Here is a 27,733-nt window from a genome sequence, read left to right on the forward strand (position 1 = left end):
GAAAAAAATCCGTATCTAAAAAAGCAATCACAAAGAAGAGGAAAGGTGTCACAAAGTCTACCATACCAGAATTTCAGGTAAATTATTTTAATTTTTGTTTTAAGCACTTGAAATCTGAATGTCTGTAAAATAAGTCCTTTAGTTTCTGATAGAGACCTTGGCAATCCTAATCAAAGATTAATTTCCTTCTTCTAGTTCAAAAGGTTTAATCTGATAGTGTTTTTAAAAGTGCATTTGACCTTTTCTTGGTAGAGAATGTTTTAGCGTTTTTTATTATGTGCAGCTTACGCACTGTTTCACAGTATTGTTTAAGATCCCAGATAAACCTGTTACAGGAAAAAAACTGTGAAAACTAGGAGTTGTTAATGGAATTTTTAAGGTAGATATAATTTTCTGGAATAAAATTACTTGTGTTTTGTATGAGGTGCGACACTGTGGTCCTTGAATTGAAATCTAGCTTGATTTACTGAAGGGCTTGCAAAAAATTTGTAGGCTTCTGTGCTCATCTTGTTTGCAACTTTTACACTTTATCTGCACATGACCTTTAGACCAGAGAGCACTAAGGAAAGAATGCTAATTATGATAGCGGTTTTATGGTACTGTAATAGAAGTGTTATAGTACTTCAGTTCTAAGACACAATTTATGTATGCATGCTTGCTTGGATTGAAGTTCTCCTTTGACTGTAAATTTTTTTCTTAGAAAGCAATCTATGCTATTCTGAGCAATAGACCTACATTAAATCATGACTGTTCTGTAAAGCCCTCACACTGAATCAATTTATTCCATGGCGATGATGTGTTTCAGGTGGAGCTAGTAGAATTTCTGGTGATAAAACTGGTTAGTAACAGTCAATATTGAGAAAAGACTGATAATTAAGTGTACACTGACTTTTGTCTATATTCTAATGGTAGTGACTAAAATGTTTCCTAGAAGCTCCAAAAAATGGGTACAGTGTCTAAAAATTTTATGCACATTACCTGCATGCCATGGATGTACACGGTTAGGTTAGAAATCATTTTTTACAGTATTAAACTACTGCATTTAAGTAGTCTGTCTAAAACATTATCTAAAACTTAGCCCAACTTTTTATCGAACCAAGGTAAACTGTACATTTACATATCTATCTAAGTGTAAAATTAACGTTATTACATTTACCTATGTAAAATGTTAATTAAAATGTAACAAAATAATTCTGGCTTTTTTGATCAAAGCTAGGCTTTATATCTGTTTTAGGTGAAGCTAAGATCAATTAGTATGAGCAGTTTAATCTTATTAGGGAATTTTTTAATAATTTAACCTGCCTTTTTCAAGAAGACAGGCAGGACCGGTATGACTTAGAAGTATTTGCAAATATGAAGCCAATAAAACATTTATATTTGGAGTACTACTAAGACTTTTAGAACCTAGTAAAGTATGCTTCAAGGTACTCTGCTCCACATACATGAATGGCCAAACTTAATGAAATTACGTAACTGTTCGAAGGTGAGAGTATATTTTTAAAATATTTGGTAAGAGCTTGAGTGTATACAGGCCCTGTGAGGTTTGCCAGGGAGGGTATAACCATAAGAATATTGTTATTCATATCTAAACATCAGTTCTTTTGGAAAGAAATAAAAAAAGAAAGTAAATGAAAATTTGTAAGATGCTTTATGTGCCTACAGCCTACAAATGTAAAAAACCAACCAAACAAACCCAAAAAAAACCCCCAATAAAACCCACCAAACCCATAAAACATGTTATCTCATAAGACTAGATCCTGTACTTAAGTATAGATTCTTTACCTGAAGATCATAATTTAACATTAAAGCTGAGAAAATCAGTATTAATAAATCTTTTAATATGTACAGTGACCCAAATTATACCTTAAAATCAACTATTAACAAAAAAATTTAGGAGATAATTGTACTACTTAATTCTAACATTTATAATGCCATTTTTAAACAAACTTTTGAGGAAACATAGTGCACAGATTTTCTGCTCTCAATCATGGTTTGAATGTCATGGACAAAGCAGTAGAAGCATAGGTCAGTGAACATCACTTCTTCCTTGTATGTGATTTCAGACCTTATTAATTTCTTAGCTCAAGGCTGCTTTAAAAAAAAAAAAAACTACAAACAACAAAACAAAAAACAAACCCAAAACAAAAGTAGATGCAAATTAAATTCTCTTTACCAAATAAAAACACACAAAAAACATGCCCTGTTTTTAATATTTTGAAAATTATTTGAGAAGTGAGTTTACAGCTTCATAGATCATGAGTTAGTTGGCTGTTGCATATTTCCTTTTAAAAGAAATTCTGAGTTCCAAGCTTATTATTACCGTTGCTCATGTTTTAAAGAAATGACAGTAATTATATTGCTGTATAGAAGGGACATTAATGTGGGGTTTTGGGGTTTCTTTTCTAGTTACAAAATACATTTAAGTTTGGTAACAAGTTCTTTGTCTCAGTCTTTCCTGCTTTCCCCTCATATATATACACATGTAGCTATATAGACCTACGTGTGCTCATTTCTGTGAATGTCTTTAGTCTCATGCAGAAACAATTTATTCTTAAATTAATTAAACAGGGGAGAGAGATATGATGTGTGAGAGGCAATATAAGGAAAAAAGGAACCCACCCATTTTAAGGAACTGGAATAACTTCAGCTTTTCTGTTTAACTGTGTCTTAACAGTTTCAGTTTTATCAGCTATGGTCTGTATTAAATACAGATCTCGAAAGGGCGCTATCTGGACATTTTCCACATGGAGATGGGCAGCAATAAAAGAGCAAGTTCATAGGAAATAAAGTATGACTTGCAATCATTAACACAGATAACCTGAAGTTAAGCATGAGACCCCATTGAAGTGAGTAAAAATTATGCTTAAAAATTGGCTGAAGTTAAGGGGGACAAGGAGGTAGCATCAGTGATCTGGGGGAGTACACTAGGTTTGTATTGATTAATAGATCCACAGGTTAGATTTGTTTTTGTAATGATAAATAGTTGATTTATAAATTCTGAGAAATGGGTCATGGGAGAGTCCCAAGCTGGAATAGAGCTTGGTCCCCCTGTCTTTCCTTACAAAAATCAGGGAAGTTTTCCTATCTTTCTTCCTGGAAGTTCTAGGAGTCAGTAAGAGTCTTTGAGAGATTACTGAGATCTGAGATTGTATCCTAACAGGGAAGTTGAATACTGAATTCGAAAATTTACGGGAATACTGAATATCTGAAGCTTCCGTTATATTCAGTTGAAAAACAGGATGCTTATTGCCTATGAAAATTAAGCCCATATGTAGCAAGTACTGTGCCTGATGTGAAAATGTCTGAGTTGTAGTTAGCATGTGCATAACTAATTACATGACTTGTACATAAATGGAAATATTTACAGCCTGAATCTTTAAGCCACCATGTGGTGTTCTAGAGAATAGGGACTGATCTTTCACTACCTTTGATAAGTCACAAAGGAAAAATTTTTTCTCTTCAGATTCTTTTTCTCATGATAGATTATTGGAAGGTATGTTCTTCAAGAGCCGTATTTGAACTACCAGTGAGCTATTGGAACGTGACAGAATGATTAGATCGTAACATTAGTATCTTTCTTTTTGCCTTCACGTTAACTTACCTTTTAAAACATACAAAACAATTCAGAAAGGCAGTGTTGTTTGTAGAAAATTGAATTGCTAAGGTCAATTGCCAATTATCAACCATGAGCAAACATACATTAGAGTCTCATTATGAGAAATAGCAGCTAGATTCCATATCAAAATGATCATACAAAATACACTACACTTTTTTTATTACTGTTCTTTTCATCTTTCCTTCAAAATGCTGGCTTCATTCTGTAAGATGGGAAATGTTAACCAAGTGAGAGAAGTTTCAGAAATATCTTCTTCCCAGTCAGGGTGCATCTTTAGTACCTCATCTCAAATCCTACTGTAAATGAAGAAATACAAATTTCTTCTTGAACCTTTTTATAGTGGTTTTCAGTATCGTATTGGAGTATTTCAAACAATAAACTCATTTTGACAGTAAATCCTCTAAGCTGAGCTGCTGTTACCTTCCTTGTAATTACCAGTGGTAATGGACACACAGATACCGGCCTCAAATGTACACCTCTTCTGATGAAAATTGGGACGTAGAGATTTGATTACTCTTCCCTGTCACCCCCGGCCACAAGACAACTAAACTTTATATATTTGCATTGTTTTTCCCATTGGTGTAGTTCAGATTGGTACACACTAACGATTTTTTAAATTGGATCCTTATGTCTCAAGTGACTGTTCTAAAAATGAGAAACAGGACTGGGACCTGTGAGAAGTTTGGCCGCATTAATTGTCTGATGACATACAGGAGCTTTTTATGGTAGAGTCAAAGATAGAGTTGGTATTTCTAGGACAGCATTCACTAACAAAAGTGAAATCATCCTTCTCCTTGCAAACTCTTGCCTTTCTAGAAGTGAGTTTCTAGAGAGAAATTCACCCACTTCTAGCAAATGAAGACTATCTTTGGTTCGTAGTTCTGCTTTATCTTTGATCCATGATACACTGAATTAAATGTGTCTCATAGGAGAAAATAAAAAGCAGTGATAAAATTTTAAAACTGAATTGTCAGGTATATAGTCAAAGGAGTGGATTATAATTGCGTAGGGAAAATCTTTTTTATTGACTTTTGTCAAGGACTTGATGTGACAAACTTGCACCTTTTTGTGTAATAGTACAGTATCATAAATTTCTTTGCAGGCCAGATGGGAAAAGAAAAGCCAGTATTTGACTTCCAGTTTACATCTTATGTATTTGGAACTTATTTAAGTGCAGGACAGACATGCATGTTGAACCTAGTAGAGTTACACACTGTAATATTATTTTCTGGGTTACGAGAGAAACCTTTTGCACGTTAATTTTACATACATTGTCTATAGCAAGACAGTGCCAATTTCCTTATTCATTTGCTATTTCAAATTTCATAACTATGAACACTGCAAACCTTAGTTTGAGTCACTCCAATTCCCCAATGCTCTCAAATGTACACAGGTGTTATGAAAATAATGTCATGTATGTGTTAGAGGTTTCTGAAATTTATGTATTTTGCTAAAAGTGTCAGTTCTGTGTTTTCATAGTGAAACTATTTTTTAATCATTTTTTAATATGAGTTTGCTGCAAATCTAAAACTTCATGTGTAATTGAAATAAAAATATATTGTTATGAATTACTGATTTGGGGAAAAAAATTAAAAATTAGCAGTTGTATGATAAAAGCATTTTTGTGGGGTTTTTTTCTGTTTGGATTTGATTTTCTTAAATTATTTCAACATGTTTTCATTAGTAATGAAAACATTTCTACCTAAGGGTGTTCAGAAAGAAGCAAGTTGTAACATACGATAACCTGAAAGAACCTAACAGCTTAATAATTTCCAGTTATTAAGTCTTTAATTGCCCTAAATGATGGTAAGCCAAAACATACAGATTACTTTTGTTTGACGACTTTTTCAAGAAAATAGCATCTATATTCTGAAAGGAAAAATGTAAAAAGCTGTTTTCTAAAGACAGGAATAAAAAGAATATAACCCTTGTTCAAAACATAGATAGGAAGGTAGATTTGATAGACGTGGCTAGGTTATCTTTCAGGAATACTCTGTGTAAACGTATAAAGTTATGTTCAGGAAAAAGTTGTAAAAAGTGTGAGTATGTTATGACTACAGCATAGTCCAAAGCGGGTACACTGTAATTCTCCAGGGAATTGTTTGGTACTCAAACCTGTTCCGACTCATTACTATACTTGAGACAAATTTGGTAGCTGTCATTCACAGAACTTTTAAGAAAATACCTACATTTTGAAATAGAGGCTTACAGGCAGAGATACGGTTTATGTCTGAAGAGTGAAGGATTTTCTTACTACATTTTCTTCCTTTCAAAAAGCCCTATTTTTTTATATTTAAGAAAATAAAAATCAAATGGTGGCACTAAGGAATAACATGTGCATTTAGATTTTATTTAATTTCATTGTACATTTTCCAAGTCCCACGTTACCAAGTGTTTGTGTTCATTTGTTTTTTAGCTTATTTGCACTAATCTTGATGAACTCAGGGAATTAATCACAAAGATTGAGAATGAACTCAAAGATCTGGAGGACATTAAAAAGAAATCGGTATGTGACGTTAAAAGCTTTCTCTTGTATGGGTATAAAACGGTGCCAGTTATTTGCTGAGGCCTGTCAACTGAAGATTTTATAACTGTTCAGTAACTGCATGAAGCCTCGTAAGGTTGATACGTGGAGACGGTAATCTTAATTTTTTCTGCATATAGTGCTCTGTTCCCAGTGTTTTTGTGATAAATAAATTCAGTAACTGTGTAAACACTTTTCACTGCCAAAATAAAAGGTGGATAGTGGTAATACCTTAGAGTAGTTTATTTCTATTAAACATGTTACCATTCTTCCCTGAGGACAAACTCTTAACCAACAAGCAGTTACAGGATAGAGTTCTCATATCTGCCTATGCAGTGCTGATCAGATCTTCTTGTAAGCTGACTCTTATGTTGCTTATTAGGATTCCTAACTCCTTTTGTTTGCAAGTAAGTTATTAAAATTGGCTTTGTTTAATTTTTATTCAAGTAGGTTGTACAGGAAAGCATGCTGTCTGGCTTTTGATACTAGACTGAGATACAAATTTTACCGATGTACACTGGATCACTCAGTCTATGCAGCTGAAAACCTCAAAAGAATAACAGTTAGACAAGAGAATCCAACAAGTTTGGGGTTTTGTAGGAGGCGGTGATTCTCAATCAAGATGGTGGATCGATTCAAATACATAAATAGTACTCATTTAAATGGCCCTCTACAGCCAATTCTTCTTATTACTTACTCTTCTTCATTGCAGTTTTGCTTATTAAACCTTTGGTAGGCATTTCTGTGGCATTTCTATGAACAGTAGTAGTTTAAAATGTTGCTTTTTCTATACCTTAGAAATTAGGCTGCTATTTCTGTGAATGTCTTTAGTCTCATGCAGAAACAATTTATTCTTAAATTCATTAAATAGGGGAGAGAGAGATGATGTGTGAGAGGCAATATAAATTAGGACTCTGAAAGACAAATTTCAGTGCAGACACTTAGCATAATAGTTTTTAAAATATCCAAAGGAATAAAAATTTCAAGACTTAGCTTGAAAGTAAGAAATTGGTTTTATGATAAGATTGTCAAGACGTTATCAGAAAGGCTACGTCAACAATAGAAGAAAAAGCCAAAAATGAGAGTACACATGCATATCAATAATCTTGGTATAGGTGAGACTTTTAGTCTGCTAGTAAAACTATATCAACAAGACTTCTTCAAGGGTAGACAAATGCTAAATATGTCATAATTGCTCTTTGAACTGAAATCTGATAATGTCATTATGTAAATAAGTTGCATGACTTCAGACTATGTTTAGTTCTAATTGCACCATCTTAAAAAAAACAAACCACATAAGTAGAGGGGAGTTAAGATACAACTCATTTAGCATTCAGAACTTGTGAGGTAAGGACAATCTTTCTGTGTGCTTGTATATATCTATCAGATCATGATTCTGGGTCTCTAAACACTTGTGTTGTTAGAAATTTTATGTGAAGAAAAAAGGCTAGGATTAATTGTTGCAGAAGTGATTATAAGAAAACAGTCAAGTGAAGGTATTGATTTTTAAAAAATAATTATCAGGCAAATTTCATATTCACTTTAAAAAAATACAAATAGAAAGATGTTAAATTAGACGACTAGTCAATAAACTTGCTAAAATGAGGTTTTGCAAGGGAAGTCAGTAAAATTTAATTTTTGGTGTCTGACACCATGCGTAATTAGGTTAGATTTCTTAAAAACTGGAGGAAATGCAGATTTTCGTTCTTCAGCTCTGACACAAATGACAGTGGCAGTTTCAGAAGCATCGAGGATAGAGTTTGTTTCAGCTTTTCTGAAGTGCCTAGTCTATTAAGTAAAACATTGTTCTAATTTGATGATGGAAATTTGACCTAATGTGAAAGCTTATTTTAATATGATGGTATTCATTTTGATGCTGTTAATGGACTTCTTTCTTGTTTTGACCCGAAGATGGTGGTGTTCTTACTGCTTCATGGTGACTTTATTGATTTTTGTTTGCAATAGTGACCAAGGTGAACCCATAGGAATCTTTCTTCTTCATGACTAACCTGCTCGGTAATTCCAGTTTTAGTCCATTGTTAGCACAAGCTACTGAGAGAAACCCTCAAGGCAAGCTTTAAGCTTATGTTAAATACTAACACATATTAGAAATGCAGCTTGTCTAATTTATATTAAGACTTCAAAGTATAACCTTTTTCTTAGTCCTAACTGCCCTTTGTTTCCTAGGAGACCATTCTAGAGTACGTAAAAGGAATTCCTTCTCCAGAACTTGGAAGTACTGGAGGCTGTAATGAAAGAGCTGAGCTGTAAGACTTCTTTAACATGAATAAACTTACTGTTTTCCTGCATTTTTTGTAGGTAGTTGGACTGGTTGTATCTGACACTTTTCAGAACATCAGCTTGAGCCAACAAATGACATGAGAGATTTTTAGTCCAAACAAGTTTTGTTTGGCAAGTTAAAAGCAAATTAGAACAGGGTTATGTAATGGAAAGCCATGGGTAATTTTAAGTGTAGGCGTTACTACCAGTTTCTCCTACAACAATGAAATAATAAACCTGTTGGAAAGGATTTTCCCTGTTTGGTTGATTAAAACAGTTTGGTTCTGTACTCTTTTGTACACCTGTATTGTCTTTTGAATTAGATATGAGTAATATTTTTCCATTTTAAAAGTGTTGCACTTTTGCTTGATTACTGGTGAGTTTGTTGTAACAATTATGATGTTTGCATGAGCGTCAGTTCGCCATAGTTGTTTTGAGAGGAAGGTGAAATTTGACCTCATTTCTTTAATTTTAAATAGAGTTTCAACTCAGTCTTAGTATTATCTCTTCCTGGACTGCTTTGCTCTTGAACTCTAGCCACAGTTCTGAAGCGAGGCTGCAATTTCACATATGCTTTCAACCAACATAAGCCAAAACTGCTGCCAAATAAATAGTTCCTACTCTGTGTGTCTCTGGCAGCTTATATTTTGTGTGCCACCCCACGAGGGAGGGTAGCAAAATTCTTTGTTCAGCTGCATGGTGAGAGAGTTAGTTTGTGATAAACCTAACTACTTTTTTACTGCTGCTGAGGTATTTGTAACCCAGATCAGTTTTCTAGTGTAATTTGTCATGCAGTTGCACAAATACCTGTGCTTATGTTCTGCCACAGTTTGAAGGGTCATTGTAAGGACAGGAATGAGCATCTGGGGGCAAAGGAGAGTGGGACTGCTTTTGACAGGAAAAGTGCTGTTTTGTGCCAGTGAAGTTGTACATGATATTACAATCAGGGGTGCTCTAAAAACTCTATCCCTTCAGCTACTAAACAGTTCCTCTCCTTACCACCTACTACATTTCAAGAGGGAGAGGAGAGAACAAGTTGGTCAGATTTACTATTTATTTGTGTGCCTGACTGGAAATCAGAATGTGGGAGGTGCAGAAGGGGGACTTGAAGGACTTGAGTCTAATGCTTTGTGCACTATCTAGTGAAAGAATGTCACTTCACATGTCCTAAGGAATGTACCAAAGCTAGAAGACATTCTAGCTTAGACGTTCCGTAGGGAGCCACCCTCCATCCTTTCACTTTAAAGCAGAGTAAAAAAAAAGTAGAGTAAAAATGGAATTAATAGGAAAAAACCACAGAATTTACAGTAACAAGAACTACGTTCTAGTAAAAATTATGTCTGTTTTGTTGCTGATACTGACATAGATAAGATGCAGGGAAAGTTACAAGCAATCAATAGACAATGATAAATCTGAAGTAGACCATACTGGCTAAAAATTCTATTGAGATTTTATTGCATTTTTACCTCATGTGTGCTGAAAATTTAGACTGTATATGTAAGCATGGCAGTTCAGTTGAATGTGAGCTCTTAGAAATTTGCTGTAACTAGCAAATTGATCAAGACATGCAAAGTAGCCTAATTCCACTTTAAAATCTACTTTCAGCGGTGTTGATGAAAAAATAATTTTGACAAACATATGTGGTAGTGAAGCATTTTGCCAGTATATTTGGGATAACATAAAGGCTTCTGCCCAATATATGAAATTTCTTTTATGAGAAGAGATGGTAAAGTAGCACCTTCTATCCTGATCAGTATGCAAGATAACAGCTATCAGTTTCTGATGTTTTGGATCCCATTTTTCCCTGTTGTCTTCTGTGTCAGGTGAAATCAGTGGGAGTTGCAGAGTGAATGGAAATCTCTTTGCTGCCTTTCAGATAATCAGTTTCTCTTGTGATCTGAAGTCATTGGTTTTTTGTGTGAAACTGTTAGTTAAGCTATTCTGTAGATCAGTTGTATGGATTTTACTGTTGCATATCATAGCAGAACTTGATTTTTTTTTTTTTCTTTAAATCCCTTCTTGCCATTGTGTAGTAAGAAACTGATGGGATTGCAGATACTTGTATCAAATAGTGAACTTTGGGCTTTTTTGCAGATGTCATTTTGCAAGCCGACTTTGTAGTAAGCATGCTTATTATAAAATGAACTGGGTTTTGACAAGGACGGTTAATTCTAGACCCTGTCCTGATTATGTTAATGCATAGATTGTCTTGGAGAGAACATAAACAGTGAAAGATTCCTTGTTTACTGAAATGCAAGACGTTATTTTGATAGCATCATTAGATTTGAATCATTCTCTGCAAGTCTGATTGGTAAGTGCATAGCTCTCTGGGGAGTGAGAAGGACAGGATTCCCACAGTTAAGTTGACAAGGCTAAAATGGATAAAGGGCAGTACCTTCCTGAGAAGGAGACCAGACTCTCCCTACAGGGAGAGAAAAGTCAGACAAAGGTGAGGGGAAGGAGAATTACTTAGTCAAAGGGCACCGGCCAAGTTCATGACTAATTAGGGTTTGGAGAAAACGCATTGAAGATTTTATTGTTTTGCAGGGGTCTGTAACACACTGATGTTCTTGACTTAGTAGTAAAAAAGGTAAAAACCTCTTTTATAAAGGTTTTGGGATCTGCCGTCTTTTAATGTTGTTCCTGAAGGTTTTAATTAGACAGTTGTACTTCCCAAGACAGGTGAATGTCTTTGTCTGTATTTGGGAGTCGATATATCTTTTAAGCAGGTGAGTCAGAAGGGCTGAAAGCAAACTGAGGTTTTCTGCACCTCTAAGTCCATATCACCTGCAGAAATACGTGCACCTGAAAATTCAGAGTTAAAAACCCATGGGTACAGGTCAGAAATATTTAGAACCTCAGACACAGATTCATTTGTAGGATACTGAGGCTATCCAAAGGAATACATTGTGCCAGGATGGAACATAATATTTTCTGTGTTTGCTTTTTTTGAAATTCCGAACAGGCTGCTGTTAAATTTGTTCATAGGAAGTGAAAGCATCTAAACTAAGAGAAGAAGCTGTTTTCTGTTTTTTTATTGATTTACTACACTTTAAAAAAAAAAAAAGTTAATATATGGCAAAAATAATGCAAATTGGCTCATTTACTAAATAAAAGTTTACAAAATATTTCCTCTGTGTACAGTAAAGTAATGGGAAATATTGCCATATGTTTGAAAGTGTTTGGTAGGGAAACTGTTAGACAAGACTGTACGGGGACTTCCTAAGAATGCTCAGCAGAAATTCATGTAACCCTCAAAAATATATTAGGGCTCTTACTAATATTTTAGTGAACCGGACCTCAACTTTACAAACAATAAAGTGGAAAAACTTACTCTGTCTTCTCATTTGGGCCCTGTGGAAACTTAATTATTACTGGGTTAAATCTTCTTCAGTTTTTAGCAGTAGGTGGACTTCCTTCTCCTCATTCCTCCCTCCTCTTCTCCTGGCCTCTTCCACCCCTCCCCGCTGAAACATGTACCATGCTTGAGACTTTTGCATGTAAGGAGTTTTTGGTTATACTTGTTTTCATCTGTATTACTATATTTACATAAATGTATGTGCAAACAAATAACATTATAATCTGAGAAATCTGTGTTTGCACACACATTTGCAAGTTTAAACTGCAGATGAAGAATTGCAATAAATATTTAGGATAACAGAATTTTAATAGACTGGCTTGAAGTGTTGCAGCTGAAACATTTTCTTTTAATTTCAGCTTAGGTTCTCTGTTACTGTGCATCTTTGTAATGTATCTAACATATTCTCTTTTTCCATTCTTTGTCCCAAAAACTTGATTTCATAATAATGAACTAAATCATGAGATAAAAGACACTCTCGGTAGCAAGAGATTTATTGGGTTTTTTTTTTTTTTTTACTTCATTTGTTGGCAATGTTTAATAAGAGAGTATGAGATACCATTTTAGGATATAGCTTGGTGTAATAGGATATCTAGGTCATGGAAGTGCAAGCTGAAGTCTTTTTAAAAAAAAACAAGTTTGAGGGCTGATACAAGATATCTTTTCATTAGTTGCCGGTAAATGCTCAAAGATAAAATTGATTAAGAGATGTCATGAGCGAATTTGTTTTATAATTTACTACAAGTAATTCTTCCTGACTATATTCAGTCCCAGTCTTCAAATAACATCACAGGTTGGCTGTTGATAGATATTTATAATATTCAGAATTACATTGCTGAAGGTAAAATATAAGATACTGACTTTCAGGAGGTTTTACTGCAGAAGATAACTTTTAACCATTTTCAGAATGAAAACACTTTCCATTATAGATGAATTTGTATAGTATGAATACATAATCTCATCATGCATTCTTATTCAGTCAAAACTGCCATTGAAGTAAGTGTCTGAAATTCTAGTATTTGGCCCATAAATTGGTTAATAAGAACATTCAATATCAATCCATATCTGAATTGAAAAAGTTATCGATCTCTTTTCTTTAGGTATCTGATGTCCAAAGCAGCTGCAGATCACCAACTCCCTCTCTGTGTGACATCACTAGAAAACGCTAGACTGGTGATGTCACACATACTACAGAACCCCGCTGCAGAATGGAGCAGGCCTATTAAGGGTAAGGTAAGTTTTCTCCCTCCACCACCACCCCTTTTCAACAATATTGCATGGTTTTATAAGATTTCTAATTGTCTTTATTTTATGTCCCTGGGATATAAAGTAAAGATTAAAGAAAATCTTATAAAACTGCATAATATTGTGGTTGTGTGTGTGCGTGTTTATTTAAAAACAAACCAAAAACTCCGCTATAAAGTTCAGTCCTTACCCCATATATCCATATCCTGGCTCCAGTCTGCTTTGGGGTTCCATGATGAGTATGCCAGAATAGTGTATGTTGGGGCATCACCGAGAGTGGAGTCAGCATTTCCTGGCTGCTCTGGATGTCAGAAACCTTATTTTAAAAGGTAAGTTTTCAGCTGGGAATGTGTTGAATGTCTCTCTGTGTTTATATGGAAACGTTCAGCACATTGCTAAAATGTATTTTTATTATTTTTGCATTTTTTAAATTTACTTGTAACTTAACACAGCTGAAAGTCACATTTTATACTTGTCCTCTGTCTAGGCCTTTTTCCTCTCTTCTGTTCTGTTAATACCTTACATTGTGTTTCCAGAAGAAAACAGTGGTTTGTTTGTCGCTACCTGGAACAATATGGTAACTAGAAGTCAGATCCAACGTATAGAAGCAGTGGTACTGGGAATGTGAATTACAGACCACATAAGAACGTAACTCAGTACACACACAAGTTAGGTACTGGGTATTTCTATTTAAATAATCAGTTAGGAATGCGGGCTCTTATCAAACTTAGAATTAGCTCAAGTACATTGAAGGGGAACAGTTTCTTCACACATCTATTAAGAGCAAGCTCTTCATTGATAAAGAAGGACTGTTTTTACTTCTAAAGTACTGTCTTGGTGTAGTTGAATAATTTTAGTTCATGTCTGCTAATAAAATCCTGCTGGATTTCATAAACACCAGAAGGCAGTGCATCCAGATCTCTGTTTCTACAGACCCCTTGTTGACAAGAGGACTGAACCATGGGGCTGTAATAGCTATTCCTTTGTACTAACCCTGCCATTCCACTAAACCACTCCTTGTGGAATTTCCTGAACAGCTATATTTTGATTACTTGGAGTGGAGCAGTCATGGCTACTCTGCTGTGGTCAGTTCCTTCTGTGCCATCGGATGTTGCATTCCATTTATTTGTTAATCCCATAACATATCAGGTCATACTCAGAGGCTTTTATCTTTCATTGGAAGGAACCCTGCAGTCAGTGGTTGAAAGGGACATTTGAAGGTCTCCCCACCTTGAAGCAGGACTACTGTCAGTGCTGCATTAAGTCATCCATGACCTGACTAGCCGAGTTCTGAAAACAAGAAGGAAAGAACGGCAATTCAATAGCTTCTCTGCACAACCTGTTCTAATGCTGTATGTTTCTTATTAAAATATACCTTCTAAGGTCTAGCCTGAGCCTCCTAAACTTCAGTTTGTAGCTGTTCTCGTGCATTGTATCATTTGGTATTACTGAGAAGAGTTTGCAACACAGACATTTATAAAGGCAAGTTTATTATCTGTAGAAATTAGTAGGCAGCTATGTATTGCCAAAGTAGGGAGTTAAGTCATAGCTTTATCAATTATTGACTTGCTTCCCCCCTCCCCCCCGCCCGGAAAAAACACAAGACTGTGTTAGAGAATGGAGTTGCGTAGGAAAGGTAGTGCTAGAGTTTGTAGTGATGTGTCTTAAGGTTATAGACATTTTTTTTTAACGTCCCTTCCTTTTCACTATTTTAATATTTAAGGAATAATAGCAGATCATTTGTGTAACATCTGGGCTTTGCAGAAATCTTATGTGTTTGCACAGAAAACCAACTGAAGATAAGGATCTTCCTCCCCGCCGCCACCACCCCCTGGCTTTTTTAGCCCCTATTTGTTCTGTGTCCTGACTGTTTCTGAGGAAAGAAAATTCTTCTCAAGGCTTAAATTTCTGTATGTTTCCACTGACAGGTTTATTGTCAACTCCTAAACCCCAGTAAAGAAAATGAGTAATTGGGATACAGAGAAATAATTAATTTACTTTTTAAATTATGTTGCTATAATATTTGCATTAAAAATATTTGGAAGCAAACGTGGAGTTTTCCAGAGATTATATCCAGAGGATGCTATTTTTGTTAAAAACTAGCTCTAGAATTCGGGGGGACAGGGGATTGGTTATTTTGTTGTTCATTTTTGTAAACAAGGAGAAAAGTGACTTTTATTTGTTCTTTGAAGTGTTAATGAAGGCAGTAAAGTCTCGAAGTCTGCTCTTGACTAAGCCTTCTACTTGTGTCTGGCTATTCAATGCATGATACAGTTATCATTTCAAACTTTACTCAGTGGTCAGCAGATATTTATCTGGCTCATAAATACTCTTTTTTTCTACTTAAGCCAAGATCTTAGCCTTATTTAAAGATAAATGAGTCTCAGAAATTAATCATTTCTTGTTGTTTTCATATATGTTTTCATGTAATTTTTCATACTTTTTTTAATACTACATTTTCACACATCCCATTCTTTCCTATATCAATGCATGTACAGCATTTCTGTATCCTGATAGTAGTGGCATTGTTTATTTTTGCCATTTTGATTTTTGTTTTGATGCAATCCACTAATAATGTGTGGTATTTAAATTCATCCTTTTAAAACTGTCTGTGAAACGTTTTGTATATCTTACAAGAAAGATAAATCTGTGCACATAATATTCTTTCATATGTTAGCAATTAATTCTGTTGACTGCTAACATTAGGAGGTGATACCAAATGCCTTGGTAGGCTACAGTATACACAAGGGCTATTTTCTGTTGCAGTGCTCAGTGGCAGGTTTTATGCTGCAGGGCACTGCATGTGCAAATATGACTGGCCACAAACCAGGGAAATTAGAATACAGTTTGCTGGCTTGTCTGTGTGCTGAACACTCACCATTATGTGGTAATGTGGCATAATTTCCTACTTAAAATCTTTGCTTTTGTAATTTTAATTGAAGAATGAAGGAGTGGTTATTTGTTTTGTTAAGTAACATGTAAATGACTATCCATAAAAAAATAAATACCTGGTCTTCAAACAAGCATTCAGCCTGACTGATCTTGCTGTACATTGGAGAAATCTGCTGACGTGTATAGAAAGGAATTTTTCTAAAGTCCATAGAAAATCATTATTGTAGACTACCGAAAGGCACCCATGTCAAGCTTTATCCAGCTTTTCCTGCCCTACATTTCTTGCTGTGCTGGACCACAGGAAGCTGTGAAGGATATGAGCTCTATCAAAAGCTAAATATGTATATGAAATAAATAAGTTCCCAAGTCTTGCTTCTTTTTCTTGCAGAACCATAGACTCTTTACTGTCTTACATCTTCTCTGACAAGTCAAGAGATAAAATCCTCATTGATGTAAAATGCACAGAATTAGTACAGTGGCAGAAGTACTAGAGTATACCAGGTCTCTTTTTGTAGCTGTTACATGCATTGGTCAGTCTTTTATGTAATAAACTAGAGAATAAAGTTTTGGGAAGAAATACCTATAAGGGGTATCTAAGAGTATTAAGACATGTGTTCTGCAGCGTTATGGCTACCATGGTTGTGCTGTCTATATGTATATACACAATAGCTGTCATTTCCGAATGTCTTTTATCCTCATCAGCCTTTCCAGATTTATTAAACCATGAATTTTTCATGGAAGATCATAAGATTACATATATCAATTTGGAAAAGAAAACCGTATTTAATTATACATTTGAGTTAAAAGCTTGAAGCTTTTATGTTGGAAAACTTGTCTCTACTGCATAGTCTGTTACTTCATAAATTACCAATTTGCAAAACTTTTCTTTAAAAAAAACTTTATCTAGAACTATGAATAAAATACAAAAATGTGATGCAAAAACTGTGTGGTTTTTATCCCTGAAAATTGTAGTAAATTGTTTTTGCAAATAACAATAATATAAATTATATTACTTATGTTAAATGAGATTATGGTAAGACTTTCTGTAGAAATTTTATCTCTAACTGTTAAAAGCGTACATACATGTTTGGTTTCCCTGACCTGAATGGATTATTACCTATGTTAGTTATTCATTTAAGTAATTTTAAACACATGGTGTGTTCACAGGAATCTGTTTCAGTTTTAAGTTTGACCTGTAAAAAGTGAACATCCATGCAGTATTGCTTTTTTAACTAGGACATTATCTCTCTGTAGTACTAAAAAGAGTAGAAGTATTAGTGTCTTACATAGGTTAAGGGTAGATGTAACTGTGAAACTTACTAAAATTTTCTTCCAGTTATTTTCCTCATATGCCGTATTAGTGTACCAGGATTATTGTAGTATTAATGCAGTATAACAAGATTCATGTCTAATGCAATGATAAATAAATGGTATTTATGTTTGCAGGGAAGATGGTACCACCGGAAGCAAGCAGTAAAGGAATTGCATGGTACGTTGATACGACTGCTTAATGAACTGTTACCATGGGAACCAAAGCTAATGAAAGCATTTCAAAGAAACAGGTAATTAGCTGCTCTTCTTTTAACAGTAGTGCATGGGATGGAAGACAGAACAAAGTTCACTTTTTAAAAACTAATCAATGAGTTGGCTTCTCAAATAAATCAAATGAAAATACTTTGAGGAGAGGAGTGAGACACTGGTAGTGCTTCCAACTGCTAGTTGGAAGAATTCTTTTATGTTCCAGACTTACTGTCTCTAAATAAAGTTGAGTTTAACCCCCTAATATTTTTTTCCTCTAAAATGTTCTAGAAACCTTAAGCATGCCTATCAATAGCTGTATCACAATCCAGCTAGGATTTGCGTTGCCATTTATTTGGTTAAGAGGTGCTGAAAACCTGTATCTGGAAAACTAGACCAGAACACTTTGTCAGACTAATTACTGTCTAAAGCTACCTAAATTGGTTGTTAATGAATTCTCCACCAAGCAATTTTTAAAACATTGTTTTGAGGTCTTTGTAACCCTGTAAATTTGAAATGCATCTGGAATGCGGTGTGTCAGAGAAATATCAGTGAAGTGGTGTCTGATTTAAATCTAGTAAGGGTAAGAATTAGTAGCAGTGAAGGTGCTACCCAGATTATAAATCCTGGAGAGACTGGGTATTGACTTGGTATCTTCATTGTGTCTTGAAGCTTGGTGACATTGTTGTCTGTTAGCCATACAGCTGTTGCTATAATCATACCTTAGTTTTGCCACACAGACTTTTAAAAAGCAATTAACGATTAGAAGCTTGAACTCTGTGTCAAATGATAGGTAAAGTTAGGCAGCTGCTTAAATATTGAGTGTGAAGGAAGCAACTTACACAGTATGTGGTGCAGAACTAATTCTGAAAAGTGTAAAAGGTATTATGTTTAAAAAAAGCCAACACCTTAGCACCAAAGACAGTAAACAGATATAACTACTGAGAGTTGGTTCCTTCGTAGCTCATTTTATGGATATCATGCATGAATTAAAATCCTTATTTGGAAATTTAGGATGTTGTTGAATATTTTGCTTTAAATAATGGACCAAAGTACAAGTTTTTCTTTTTTCTCTTCCTTTCTATTCAACTTTCTGTTAATTTTCCTTAGCTGTTCATTTCTTCAAGTCTGTAGCAATTCAGACTCCTTTTGGAAATGTGGCAGACAGTAATACTACTAGAAGGGATTTCAGTTTCCAGTATATGGAGTTCCCAGTTTTATCCTTTATGTAAATTCTTCTGTGGAGTGGTTTGGTGCCTAGTATTAGTTCTTGTTTGAATACACAAGTAGAACTGTTGTGTAAAGTGTGTAAAATACTATATTTGAGGTGTGCCTAATATGAGTAAATTTTAGTCTGGAACTGAGTGGCCGAGGTTTTGCACGTGTGTGTGCTGGTAGCTAGAGAAGCATGCACTGAGAGAGAAGGATAATTTCTGAGATTAACTTAACTTGTATTTCTCAGGATGTATGTTTTAGGCTGTAACCCTAGTTTATTCAGCAATGCTAGCCTAGGTATTTCCATGACATAACTGTTTGGACAGGCACATAGTATACCAGGGAACAGCTCTAGCTGAAAAACAATCTTTACAAATCATGGGGAAGAAAGAGAGATGGGTGGGGGGAGGCTAGATCAATGTCTTGGTCTGGTAGCTAGGTAGCTGTAGCACCAATGACAGTGGTGAAGAAAGGTGTCATGTGAAAGGGAAAAAGCAACTGAGTAAAGATTGCTTATGCTGGTGTAAACAGCAGCACCACCACAAGTCTAGCTGCAGTTGCAGTGTCTATAGGGTGTCTCAGCCAACTACTAACATCTACTAATTGAATAACAGTGTTGGCCTTCTAGGTTGTCAAGGGCTGGGCAGAGCTCATTCCTTTTGTGCAAGATCTTGGTATGGAAAAAGAGCCTGGAGTTTTCCTTCCTTCCTTTTTTGTTGTCTTTAATTAGTAGGAGCACTCTTTGTGATCAAAATCCTTTTTCTTCCCCTTCTGAAAGGTCCTCTGGTCTTTTCAAAATTATGACAGAGTATAATGTTGAATGATATTTGAATAGCAGCAAGGTTTAAAAGGAAAGGTTACTTGTGCCCACTGATCATTTGTTCACTGGCCCCACAGCAGAAGTTCCTCAAAAGAAAAAAGGAAATTCCCATCCAGAAGCTTTATTACAGTAGTGGTTCCCTCGTGTCCTTCTGTAGTTCTTCCGTACCTTCAAGCTCAAAATCCTAATGACAGAGTCAAAGTATCGTCCACGCTATGTCTTCCTACAGCCTTCAAGGTTGTCTTCTCTCAGTGAGAGTGTCAAAGCTGTGAGTAAACTATTAGGTCTTACTGACCCTGACCAGCCTTTCCTGGGCCTCCATCCATATCACCTGCCCATGGGCCCAGGACCCCAGTTTCAGGTCATTCTGCAGCCTTCAATCTCTGCCGTAGGAATGCCAGTTTCCAGTTCAACTGCAGCAGTTACCCTGCCTGGCCATGGGTCCTGCTGATCTGGACTGACCCTCGGACTGACCTTGGACCTGCATCATCACTGTGGACCTGCCTGGAAATCACTCAACTGGGTCCTGACACTGGCAGCCATCACTGGACCTGACCCTGATCTGAAAACCTGTGAATTGACTTCCCAGCTTGACTTCAGACCTGCCTCAGCACCAGGAACTTGCCTGTTGATCTGGGCTCTTGGTTGAACTTAGGTAGCACCCCTACGCCTGCTCCCTCGTTCAGAGGCGGTGGGATGGCATCCTGGCTGGTGAGGCTCATGCCTTCCTAGCTGTGACATCATGCTTGGCTCCTCCCTCTCCATCCCTTAGGGAGCAGCTGGCCATTGCTGCACTCAATGCAAACAGCTGTAGTTTAACACATAAGAATGGGTGAATTTAAGATCTTACTCTTACTCTCATAAGGGTTAGAGCCAGACTAGAGTCTAGATTCTATTCTACACAAGGTGCTAGTTGCTATAATCTATTTATTCCTTTGCTAAATAATCCTCCTGGATATTGTGTTGGTTACCATCAGCTGAATCCTGTAGTTCACTGTATTTGTACACTAAAATACTCTCTAGATCCCATCTAAACAATCGTTTAGAAGAAGGGACAATGGAAATATGTAGCGGTTATAAGTGGATGTGTTTCTGAATGAGTAAATGAGTAAAGCAGCTGTGTGTTTCCATCATATGCACATTCTTTAGTGGAGTGTGAGCCTATGGAAATGACAGTGGCAGCTGTTCTAATGGCCCAGAGATAAGAAAGTTTTCTTAAAGGAAAAAGTTACATTACAGTCCCATAGCTGGGCCAGAAGCATGATGCATTTAAGAAAAACAAGATTTACTTAATTCTCTAGTTGGGGTTGCTTTCAAAGGAGAGAATAGGCTTGTTACAGTTAATACTCAAGTCCATACAGGTACATTTGTCACAATGCAAGACGAAGGAAGAAACAGAATATGGATGCAGTAAAACAGTGGTGGTCATATTTGACTCAGTCTTTTTGCCTATTGATAGAGGACTTACTGACATAGAATTCAGTTTTGGTGCAGGAAGGGACATTACTGTCACTTCACATTTTCTGGGTTTTAGAGACTTGCAGACAGAGCTACCCTGAAATTTTTTTAAGGGCACAGGCAATTAATTCTACACCAACTTTTTGTGTGGCAGCAAATACAAATTTAAAAAATGTTAAAACAGTGTGTTTCTTTAGTAAAGTTAGTTTTGTTATTTTCAAGGACTAGATTGAAGAAGGACTATGATGACTTTAAAAGACATCCAGACCATGATAAATTTACCAGAGAATTGTGGAGTAATGATGAAAGTGAAGTTGATTCTGGCAAAGATTCTTTTGCAGTAGTATGCAGTAAATCTTCAGAGTCTGCAGAACATGTGGAAGTTCCCAAAAAGGATTACCCAGACAATGGTAAGCATTTACTGGAATTTGATAGCTTGAACTTGATTCAGGAGCTGAATCAAGTTGATTCAGGAGCTTAATGTGAGCTTGTGTCCTACTTTTTACCTTAACTACTACTGTGATAATACTGAAATAGCTTGTGGTGCATGTCTGACAGATGTAGACTAGAAGAGAGCAAACATGACCAAGATGAAAATTCTGGTTAATGCAAGTTTTTGCCATTTTTGTGCTTAACTATTTCTGTGATAACATAGTAGGCCTGCTCGGAATTTACGTTTATGGTGGGTTGACCTTGGGTGGCTGCCAGATGCCCACCCAGCCACTCTGTCACTCCTTTTCCTTAACAGGACAGGGAGAAAAAATAAGATGGGAAAGCTCATGGGTCAAGATACAGACAGGGAGACCACTCACCGGCTACTGTCACAGGCAAAACAGACTCACTTGGGGAAAACTAATGTGATTTATTGCCAATTAAAAATAGAGTAGGATGGTGAGAAACAAAGACAAAAAGTAAAACACCTTCCCCTTCCGCGCCATCTCCACCTTCTTCCCAGGCTCAACTTCATTCCCAATTCTTCTACTTCCTCCCCTGTCAAGTGGCACAGGGTGGATGGGGATTGGGGGTTGAGGTCAGTTCATAACACTTAGTCTCTGCTGCACCTTCCTCACACTTTTGCCCTGCCCCAGTGTGGGGTCCCTCCCATGGGATACAGTCCTTCACGAACTGCTCCAGCATAGGTCCTCTCCACAGGCTAAAGTCCTTCAGGGTAAGACTGCTCCAGTGTGGGTCCCCCATAAGCCACAGTTCTTGTCAGGAGCCTGCTCCAGTATGGGCTCTCCATGGGGTGCAGCTTCCTTTAGGGCATATTCACCTGCTGTGGAATGGGATCCTCAACAGGCTGCAGTGTAGATACCTGCTCCAGCATGGTCCTCCATAAGAGGAGGTCAACCAGCTTCACTATGGTCTTCACAGGTTGCAGGGGAATCCATTCCAGTGCCTGGAGCACCTCTTTCCCCTCCTTCTTCACTGGCCTTGGTGTCTACAGCATTGTTTCTCCTCCTTTTTTTTCCTCACTCCTCTCTGTGACACTCTTTGTGCAGCATTTTCCATGAGGCATCACCAGCTTGGCTGACAGGCTCAGCCATGTCCTGCAGTGGATTTGTTTTGGTGCCAGCTGTGTCTGGCACAGAGCAGCTCCTGGCATCTCCTCACAGAGGCCCCCCTGCAGCCCCGCACTGCCAAAACCTTGCCAAAACCTCAATGCATGGCCCCTCTGTCCACCCAGCACCCCTGCCTGCATCCTGGGCCCTCCTATGCACTTCATGTGTCCCCTGCTCGCCGGCTGGTCCAGCTCGATGCTCAGTATGAAACGTGGCACTCACACCCTTGTCCCCAGGCATCTCACACCCCCAAGTCCACCTGATACGCCAGCCCAGATCCCAGGCTAGTCTGGCTTGAAGTTTGCCAGTGAAAACACACACACTGCCCCCATGCACACTAGATTTGGAAAAGATACAGACACTGATCCTCCAGCAGCCAGCACCAGGCACACAGGCTGTGGCCTCCTGCTCTGTCCTTGCAGCTTCCCCTTCCTCTGCACATCCCTTCATGGGTTTGTATAGCTACGGATCCCCTCACACCTCCCAGCCCAGTGTCCAGGATCTCCCCTGGTTTACAATCATATCAGTTGCAAAGTCCAGGTTGATCTTCCTGGAAGGGGCACCTGCAGTTTCTTGATAGCCCATCAATTGGTGTGATTGGTAAGGTTGCTTCTTGTCATCTCCATGTATGTTTTGTTAGATCTGTGTCTGTGGTTTTTTTTTTTTTTTGCTTCTTCCTTTTTCCTTCAGTTTCCCAATTACCCGGGTCCTTAATGAGATAACCTTGCTGGAATAAACATGCTTACACTCTCACATGCCTTCATCAATTAGTGTGAATGACCAGGTTTGGTTTTCCTCACTGTCTCTCATGCTGGTCAGGTTTGTGTCCCTGTATGTTCTTGCTTATGACTTCATCCTTTCCTTATTACCCCCTTTTTCCATTTAAAAAGGTCCTTGACCAGATGCCCTTAAAGAAGCAGACATTCTCCTTCTACATATCTTTACACTTGCAAACTAGCATTTTGCCTTCAACTAGACACTGTAAAATTGTTATATAGAGGTATCAGTTGCAAACATGTAAAACATAGTTTCTGTTTTAATATCCTTGCAGGTGAAATGAAACTATTAGAGATGAATTTATCAGCAGGAATCTGAAAAAAGAATCAACTTCTAAAGAAATACAGAAGACACTGCCCAAATGTGTTAAACGACAGTCCAAGCAAAATAGTTGTCTGGATCAAAGCACTAATGAGCTTTCTCCAAGGAAGAAAGCTAAGCTGAGCACTAATGAGGCTGTGGCCCAGAGTTCAGAAAGTAGCCTGCAGCCGGATAGTTGTTTGACTGAGCTGAAACAATTTGAAGGGTCAACTCTAGAATCGTTTTCTTTGACAGAACCTGCAATATCAGTATCAAACTTTCTGAAAGGGACCAAACCTATCCAGGCCTTGCTTGCCAAGAATACTGGGAACAAAGTGACCTTAACAAATCAAGTGTCACCTCCCCCAGGCATAAATATATCTACTTCTGAAAAGACAGTTTTATCACCTTTGGAATCATCACTCACAAAACCAGCATTGCCCTGCCAGACCAGTTCAAAGACTCCTTTACAAATGGTATACAAAATGCCAAATGGCCACTGTGTACCAATAGATATTCACAACAGCTCTGTGAAAATTCAAATGCAACCTGTGATTGACCCTAAAACTGGAGAAAAAGTCATGCAACAAGTTCTTATTTTACCTAAGAATTTTCTTGTTCAGCAGAAGGAAGGAAAAATTGTGTCCAAGGATATTCAGTCACTACAACAACAATCATCTGAGCTGCACTGTACAACTTTACGAGAAATATCAAATGTCAGTGTGTCTTTAACACCTGTTCTGGTAACAGGCCCTGCAAATGCCACCACTCAGTCACCTAGTACAATTTTCAACAAGAATATTACCCACTTGTCACAAGTGACTGGTCCCACAAACACTACGCAACCATTGCCTGCTGTAACTTCAGCAGGTAACTTATTATCATCAACAATGAGCCAAACTGAAACTGACAAAATCAAGACTACAGTTTCAACTGCATTCCCTGTGTCTTTGACTTCACCTGCTGTTTCCACAGCTAGCCAGTCTTTGATATCAGCAACAGCATTAAGTGGATCTATAAGCACTGCTTCTGCCTGTCGTAGTCTTGCATTACAGCAGACAACTGACTCTTCTGAAAGTAGGCAAGAGCTGAAGACAGTGTGTATAAGAGAATCACAATCTATTCTGGTCACAACACGTGGTGGAAACACAGGAATTGTTCAAGTGCGAACAAACCCAGACCAGATTTCACCGAGTAGTTTCTCTTCTAGTTCAGTTTTCACTTACGCACCTCAACTTCAGGCCTTTCTTATGCCAAAAACCACAGCATTATCATGCTCTGCTCTTCCATCTGTAGCAACAGCCATGTCTGGTCTCCCACATATTGGACAATCATCTCGTTCTGGATTTGCCCCCTCAACAGCTTCTTCTGTTAACATTCCAGCTTTCCCAGCTGATTTTACCCAGACAATGGAGCAGAATATCAAATTCACATTACAGCATCCTGCTGTTGGGGGCACTTTGGGTCAAGGAATAGAGAACTCCTGCTATGTGTCCTCTCCTTCTTTATCCTCCATTTCATTGGCTAGCAATTTGATGTCAGCAACTCCAAACAGTCCTGTTAGTGTGACTAGCATTGGACAAAATAACACTGTCATAACTCCAAATTCTTCTGTGCAGCAACAAGGTGATACTAAAGCTAAAACAAATCCTGTTACACAATCTGAGTCTAATTCAGCAACAAATGGAGATTTAATCAGTGGTAGTCCAGTCCAGAAACTTACATTAGTCACAAATCCAATTTTATCACCCTGTGGGGCATCAGGAGTCAGTATTATACCCTCTCTAGCATCTACTGGTGTTAATGCTCAGAAGTTGGTTTTCATTAACACACAAATTGCCAATGGCCCATCAACCACCAATCTAGTTGCAGAGTCCTTGAAACATAACCTTCCTTCTTCCCTAAGCAAAACCTTTGTTAGTGCCACAGAGCAACCACAGATGGTTCTGATCCCATCTACAGTAGGAGCACCAATAAGAATAAATTCATCGCCAACTATTGCTCAAGTAAAAGATGTGAAAATTGGACTAAATATAGGTCAAACCATTGTAAATACTAAAGGCAATGCACAACAGACTCAACCAGTTAATATATTGCACTCTGCCATTTCTAAGGAAGAAGACAAAAAGAGCATGGGCTTGGCGCTGTCTTTGACAAGTAGTAGTACTTTGGTTCCTGTTCCAAGTTTTGTGAGTCAAAGTGCTGTGTCAGTTAATGAATCTGTATGCATTGCAACAAAAGCTGAAAATGCCTTTACAGTAACAACAGCAAATGCACACGTAGAATCTGTTTCAGTAACACCAAGTGCGACTTCTTCTGGGGCACGGCCCACTGTCTTGATTGGTGGAAATGATCCCTCAAGAATAAGGCCAATTCTGGGTAATCGACTGTGTACATCAAATATTGGAAATACTGTGGGTATATCAACTGTGAAGACAGGACATCTTGCTTCATCTGTGCTGATTTCAACAAAACCAACAGTATCTCCTCAAAACTTAGCACCTGCTTTGCAATTTCCAGTCATTAGCTTGCCTGGGTCTGTAGCCACCCCCCACAAAGTGTTGCATACAGTTCCTCAGTTGGCAGCAGTTCCAGCTCCTCCAGTATCAAAAAGCCAGTTGCCCACACTGCTTCAGCTTCAATCATCAGGAGTTTCAGCTGCAATGCCAAGTAATGCAGGTATTCACAAACCTCAGAGTGTGTTGCCCCCCCCATCACCAAATACAGGTAAAGTCGTTAGTTTTCCCAGTTTTTCTTCCCTACAATGCCAGCAGGTGCCTCCCAGTACAGAGAAACAAAGTCATGCTTACACTTGTGCTTCTACTGTTCAGATGTCTGCAGCTTCCCCAGCTGTAAGAAGCAAGGTAGGAGATCAGTTGAATGAACCTTGTGTTCAACAGAAAATAGTCATTAACACCTGTATGCCTTTGGCACCTGGAACTCAGATAATTATTAATGGTACTCGTTTTGTTGTTCCACCACAAGGCCTTGGAGCTGGCAGCCATGTTCTTCTTCTCTCTTGTAATACAAAACAGACTCCTCCTCTAACTATTAACCATGGTCAAGAGGCTCAAGGTGTACCAATTGTTAATCCAATAACATCAAAAATCATGCTAGCACCAAGTAATTCATTAAGTTGGCAAATATCAAAACATCCTTTGAAAACCTCTACAAAAATTGTGAACTCTTTTGGGTCTGCAGATGCTTTACCCATTGTACATGCAACACCCCAGATATTTACTACTCCAGCTAGCTCACATACTCCACTGTCTGCAGCAACATTGTCTGTGTCTTCAGTGATAAAATCTCCTGTTAATATTGTAGCTACATCTTCTGTGGTTTCTGCCGTTCATCCTCCAAACTCTCATTTACCAAGCAACACTTCAGTGTTTCACTTAGACACTTCTATCAAAAAACTGTTGGTCAGTCCAGAGGGAGCCATTCTGAATGCTATAAATACTCCAGCATCAAAAGTTTCTTGCCTGTCTTCATCACTGCCTCCTGTTGTGTCCACAAGCAGAAATCCTACTGCTGTCTTCCCTGCATCTCAGTCATCTTGCCTTGATAAACCTGACAAAGCTGCATCCTGAATTTACCGCAAATGAGCCACTTTGGAATTTTGGGGCATTCTTCTGACTCTGGAAGTTGTAACTTTTGAATAATTTCTTACATTGTTTGAAACAGTTGATTTACTCAAAATTACTTCAGATTACAATTCTTTCCTGTTTACCGGTGGGGCTTAGGAGGAAGAAAAATTTATTTAGTTTGCCAGAAGTTTTCAGAGTTCTGTAGTGAAAAGGTCAGAAATGACCAATGAGTTCGTTAAACATTTTAGTTTGGAGAAATCTAGCCTTTTGCACATGTTCCATCTTACAGTATGGACTGTTTGCCAGTGTGTTTATGACAGTATGTATCTCCTTTTTATTTGTCAAACTTATTTTTGATTTGTTTCTGTAAAAAAAAATATTTATGCATTGTAAAAATGCAGTCTATGGTGTAGAATTGTACATACTCATTAATTCCTAACAATCTGTACTAAACTATGTGTACAAAGAACTATGCTGTCTTATTTATGTTTTGTTTACATAATGTATAGTTTTTTAAGTATTTTAGTAACTTTGGACCAGTGTACTGTTTAGCAACAATGCAGAAGGATCTGCATATAATA

At 37.4% G+C, this 27,733-nt stretch overlaps 1 protein-coding gene across 1 annotated transcript; it reads left to right on the plus strand.

Moving 5' to 3' along the window:
* On the plus strand, positions 1-27,733 carry LOC104081814 (uncharacterized protein KIAA2026-like; the record flags this gene model as incomplete). Its single annotated transcript, XM_009584685.1, is given in 6 exon segments — positions 1-77; positions 6,033-6,122; positions 17,362-17,477; positions 21,149-21,336; positions 23,540-23,575; positions 23,578-27,733. Coding segments are annotated over 6 exon segments (4,085 nt in total), but the record flags the coding sequence as incomplete, so codon positions are not given.

This window comes from Fulmarus glacialis, unplaced genomic scaffold (assembly GCF_000690835.1).
Source record: "Fulmarus glacialis isolate BGI_N327 unplaced genomic scaffold, ASM69083v1 scaffold25529, whole genome shotgun sequence".
In the NCBI taxonomy this organism is placed as follows: domain Eukaryota; kingdom Metazoa; phylum Chordata; class Aves; order Procellariiformes; family Procellariidae; genus Fulmarus; species Fulmarus glacialis.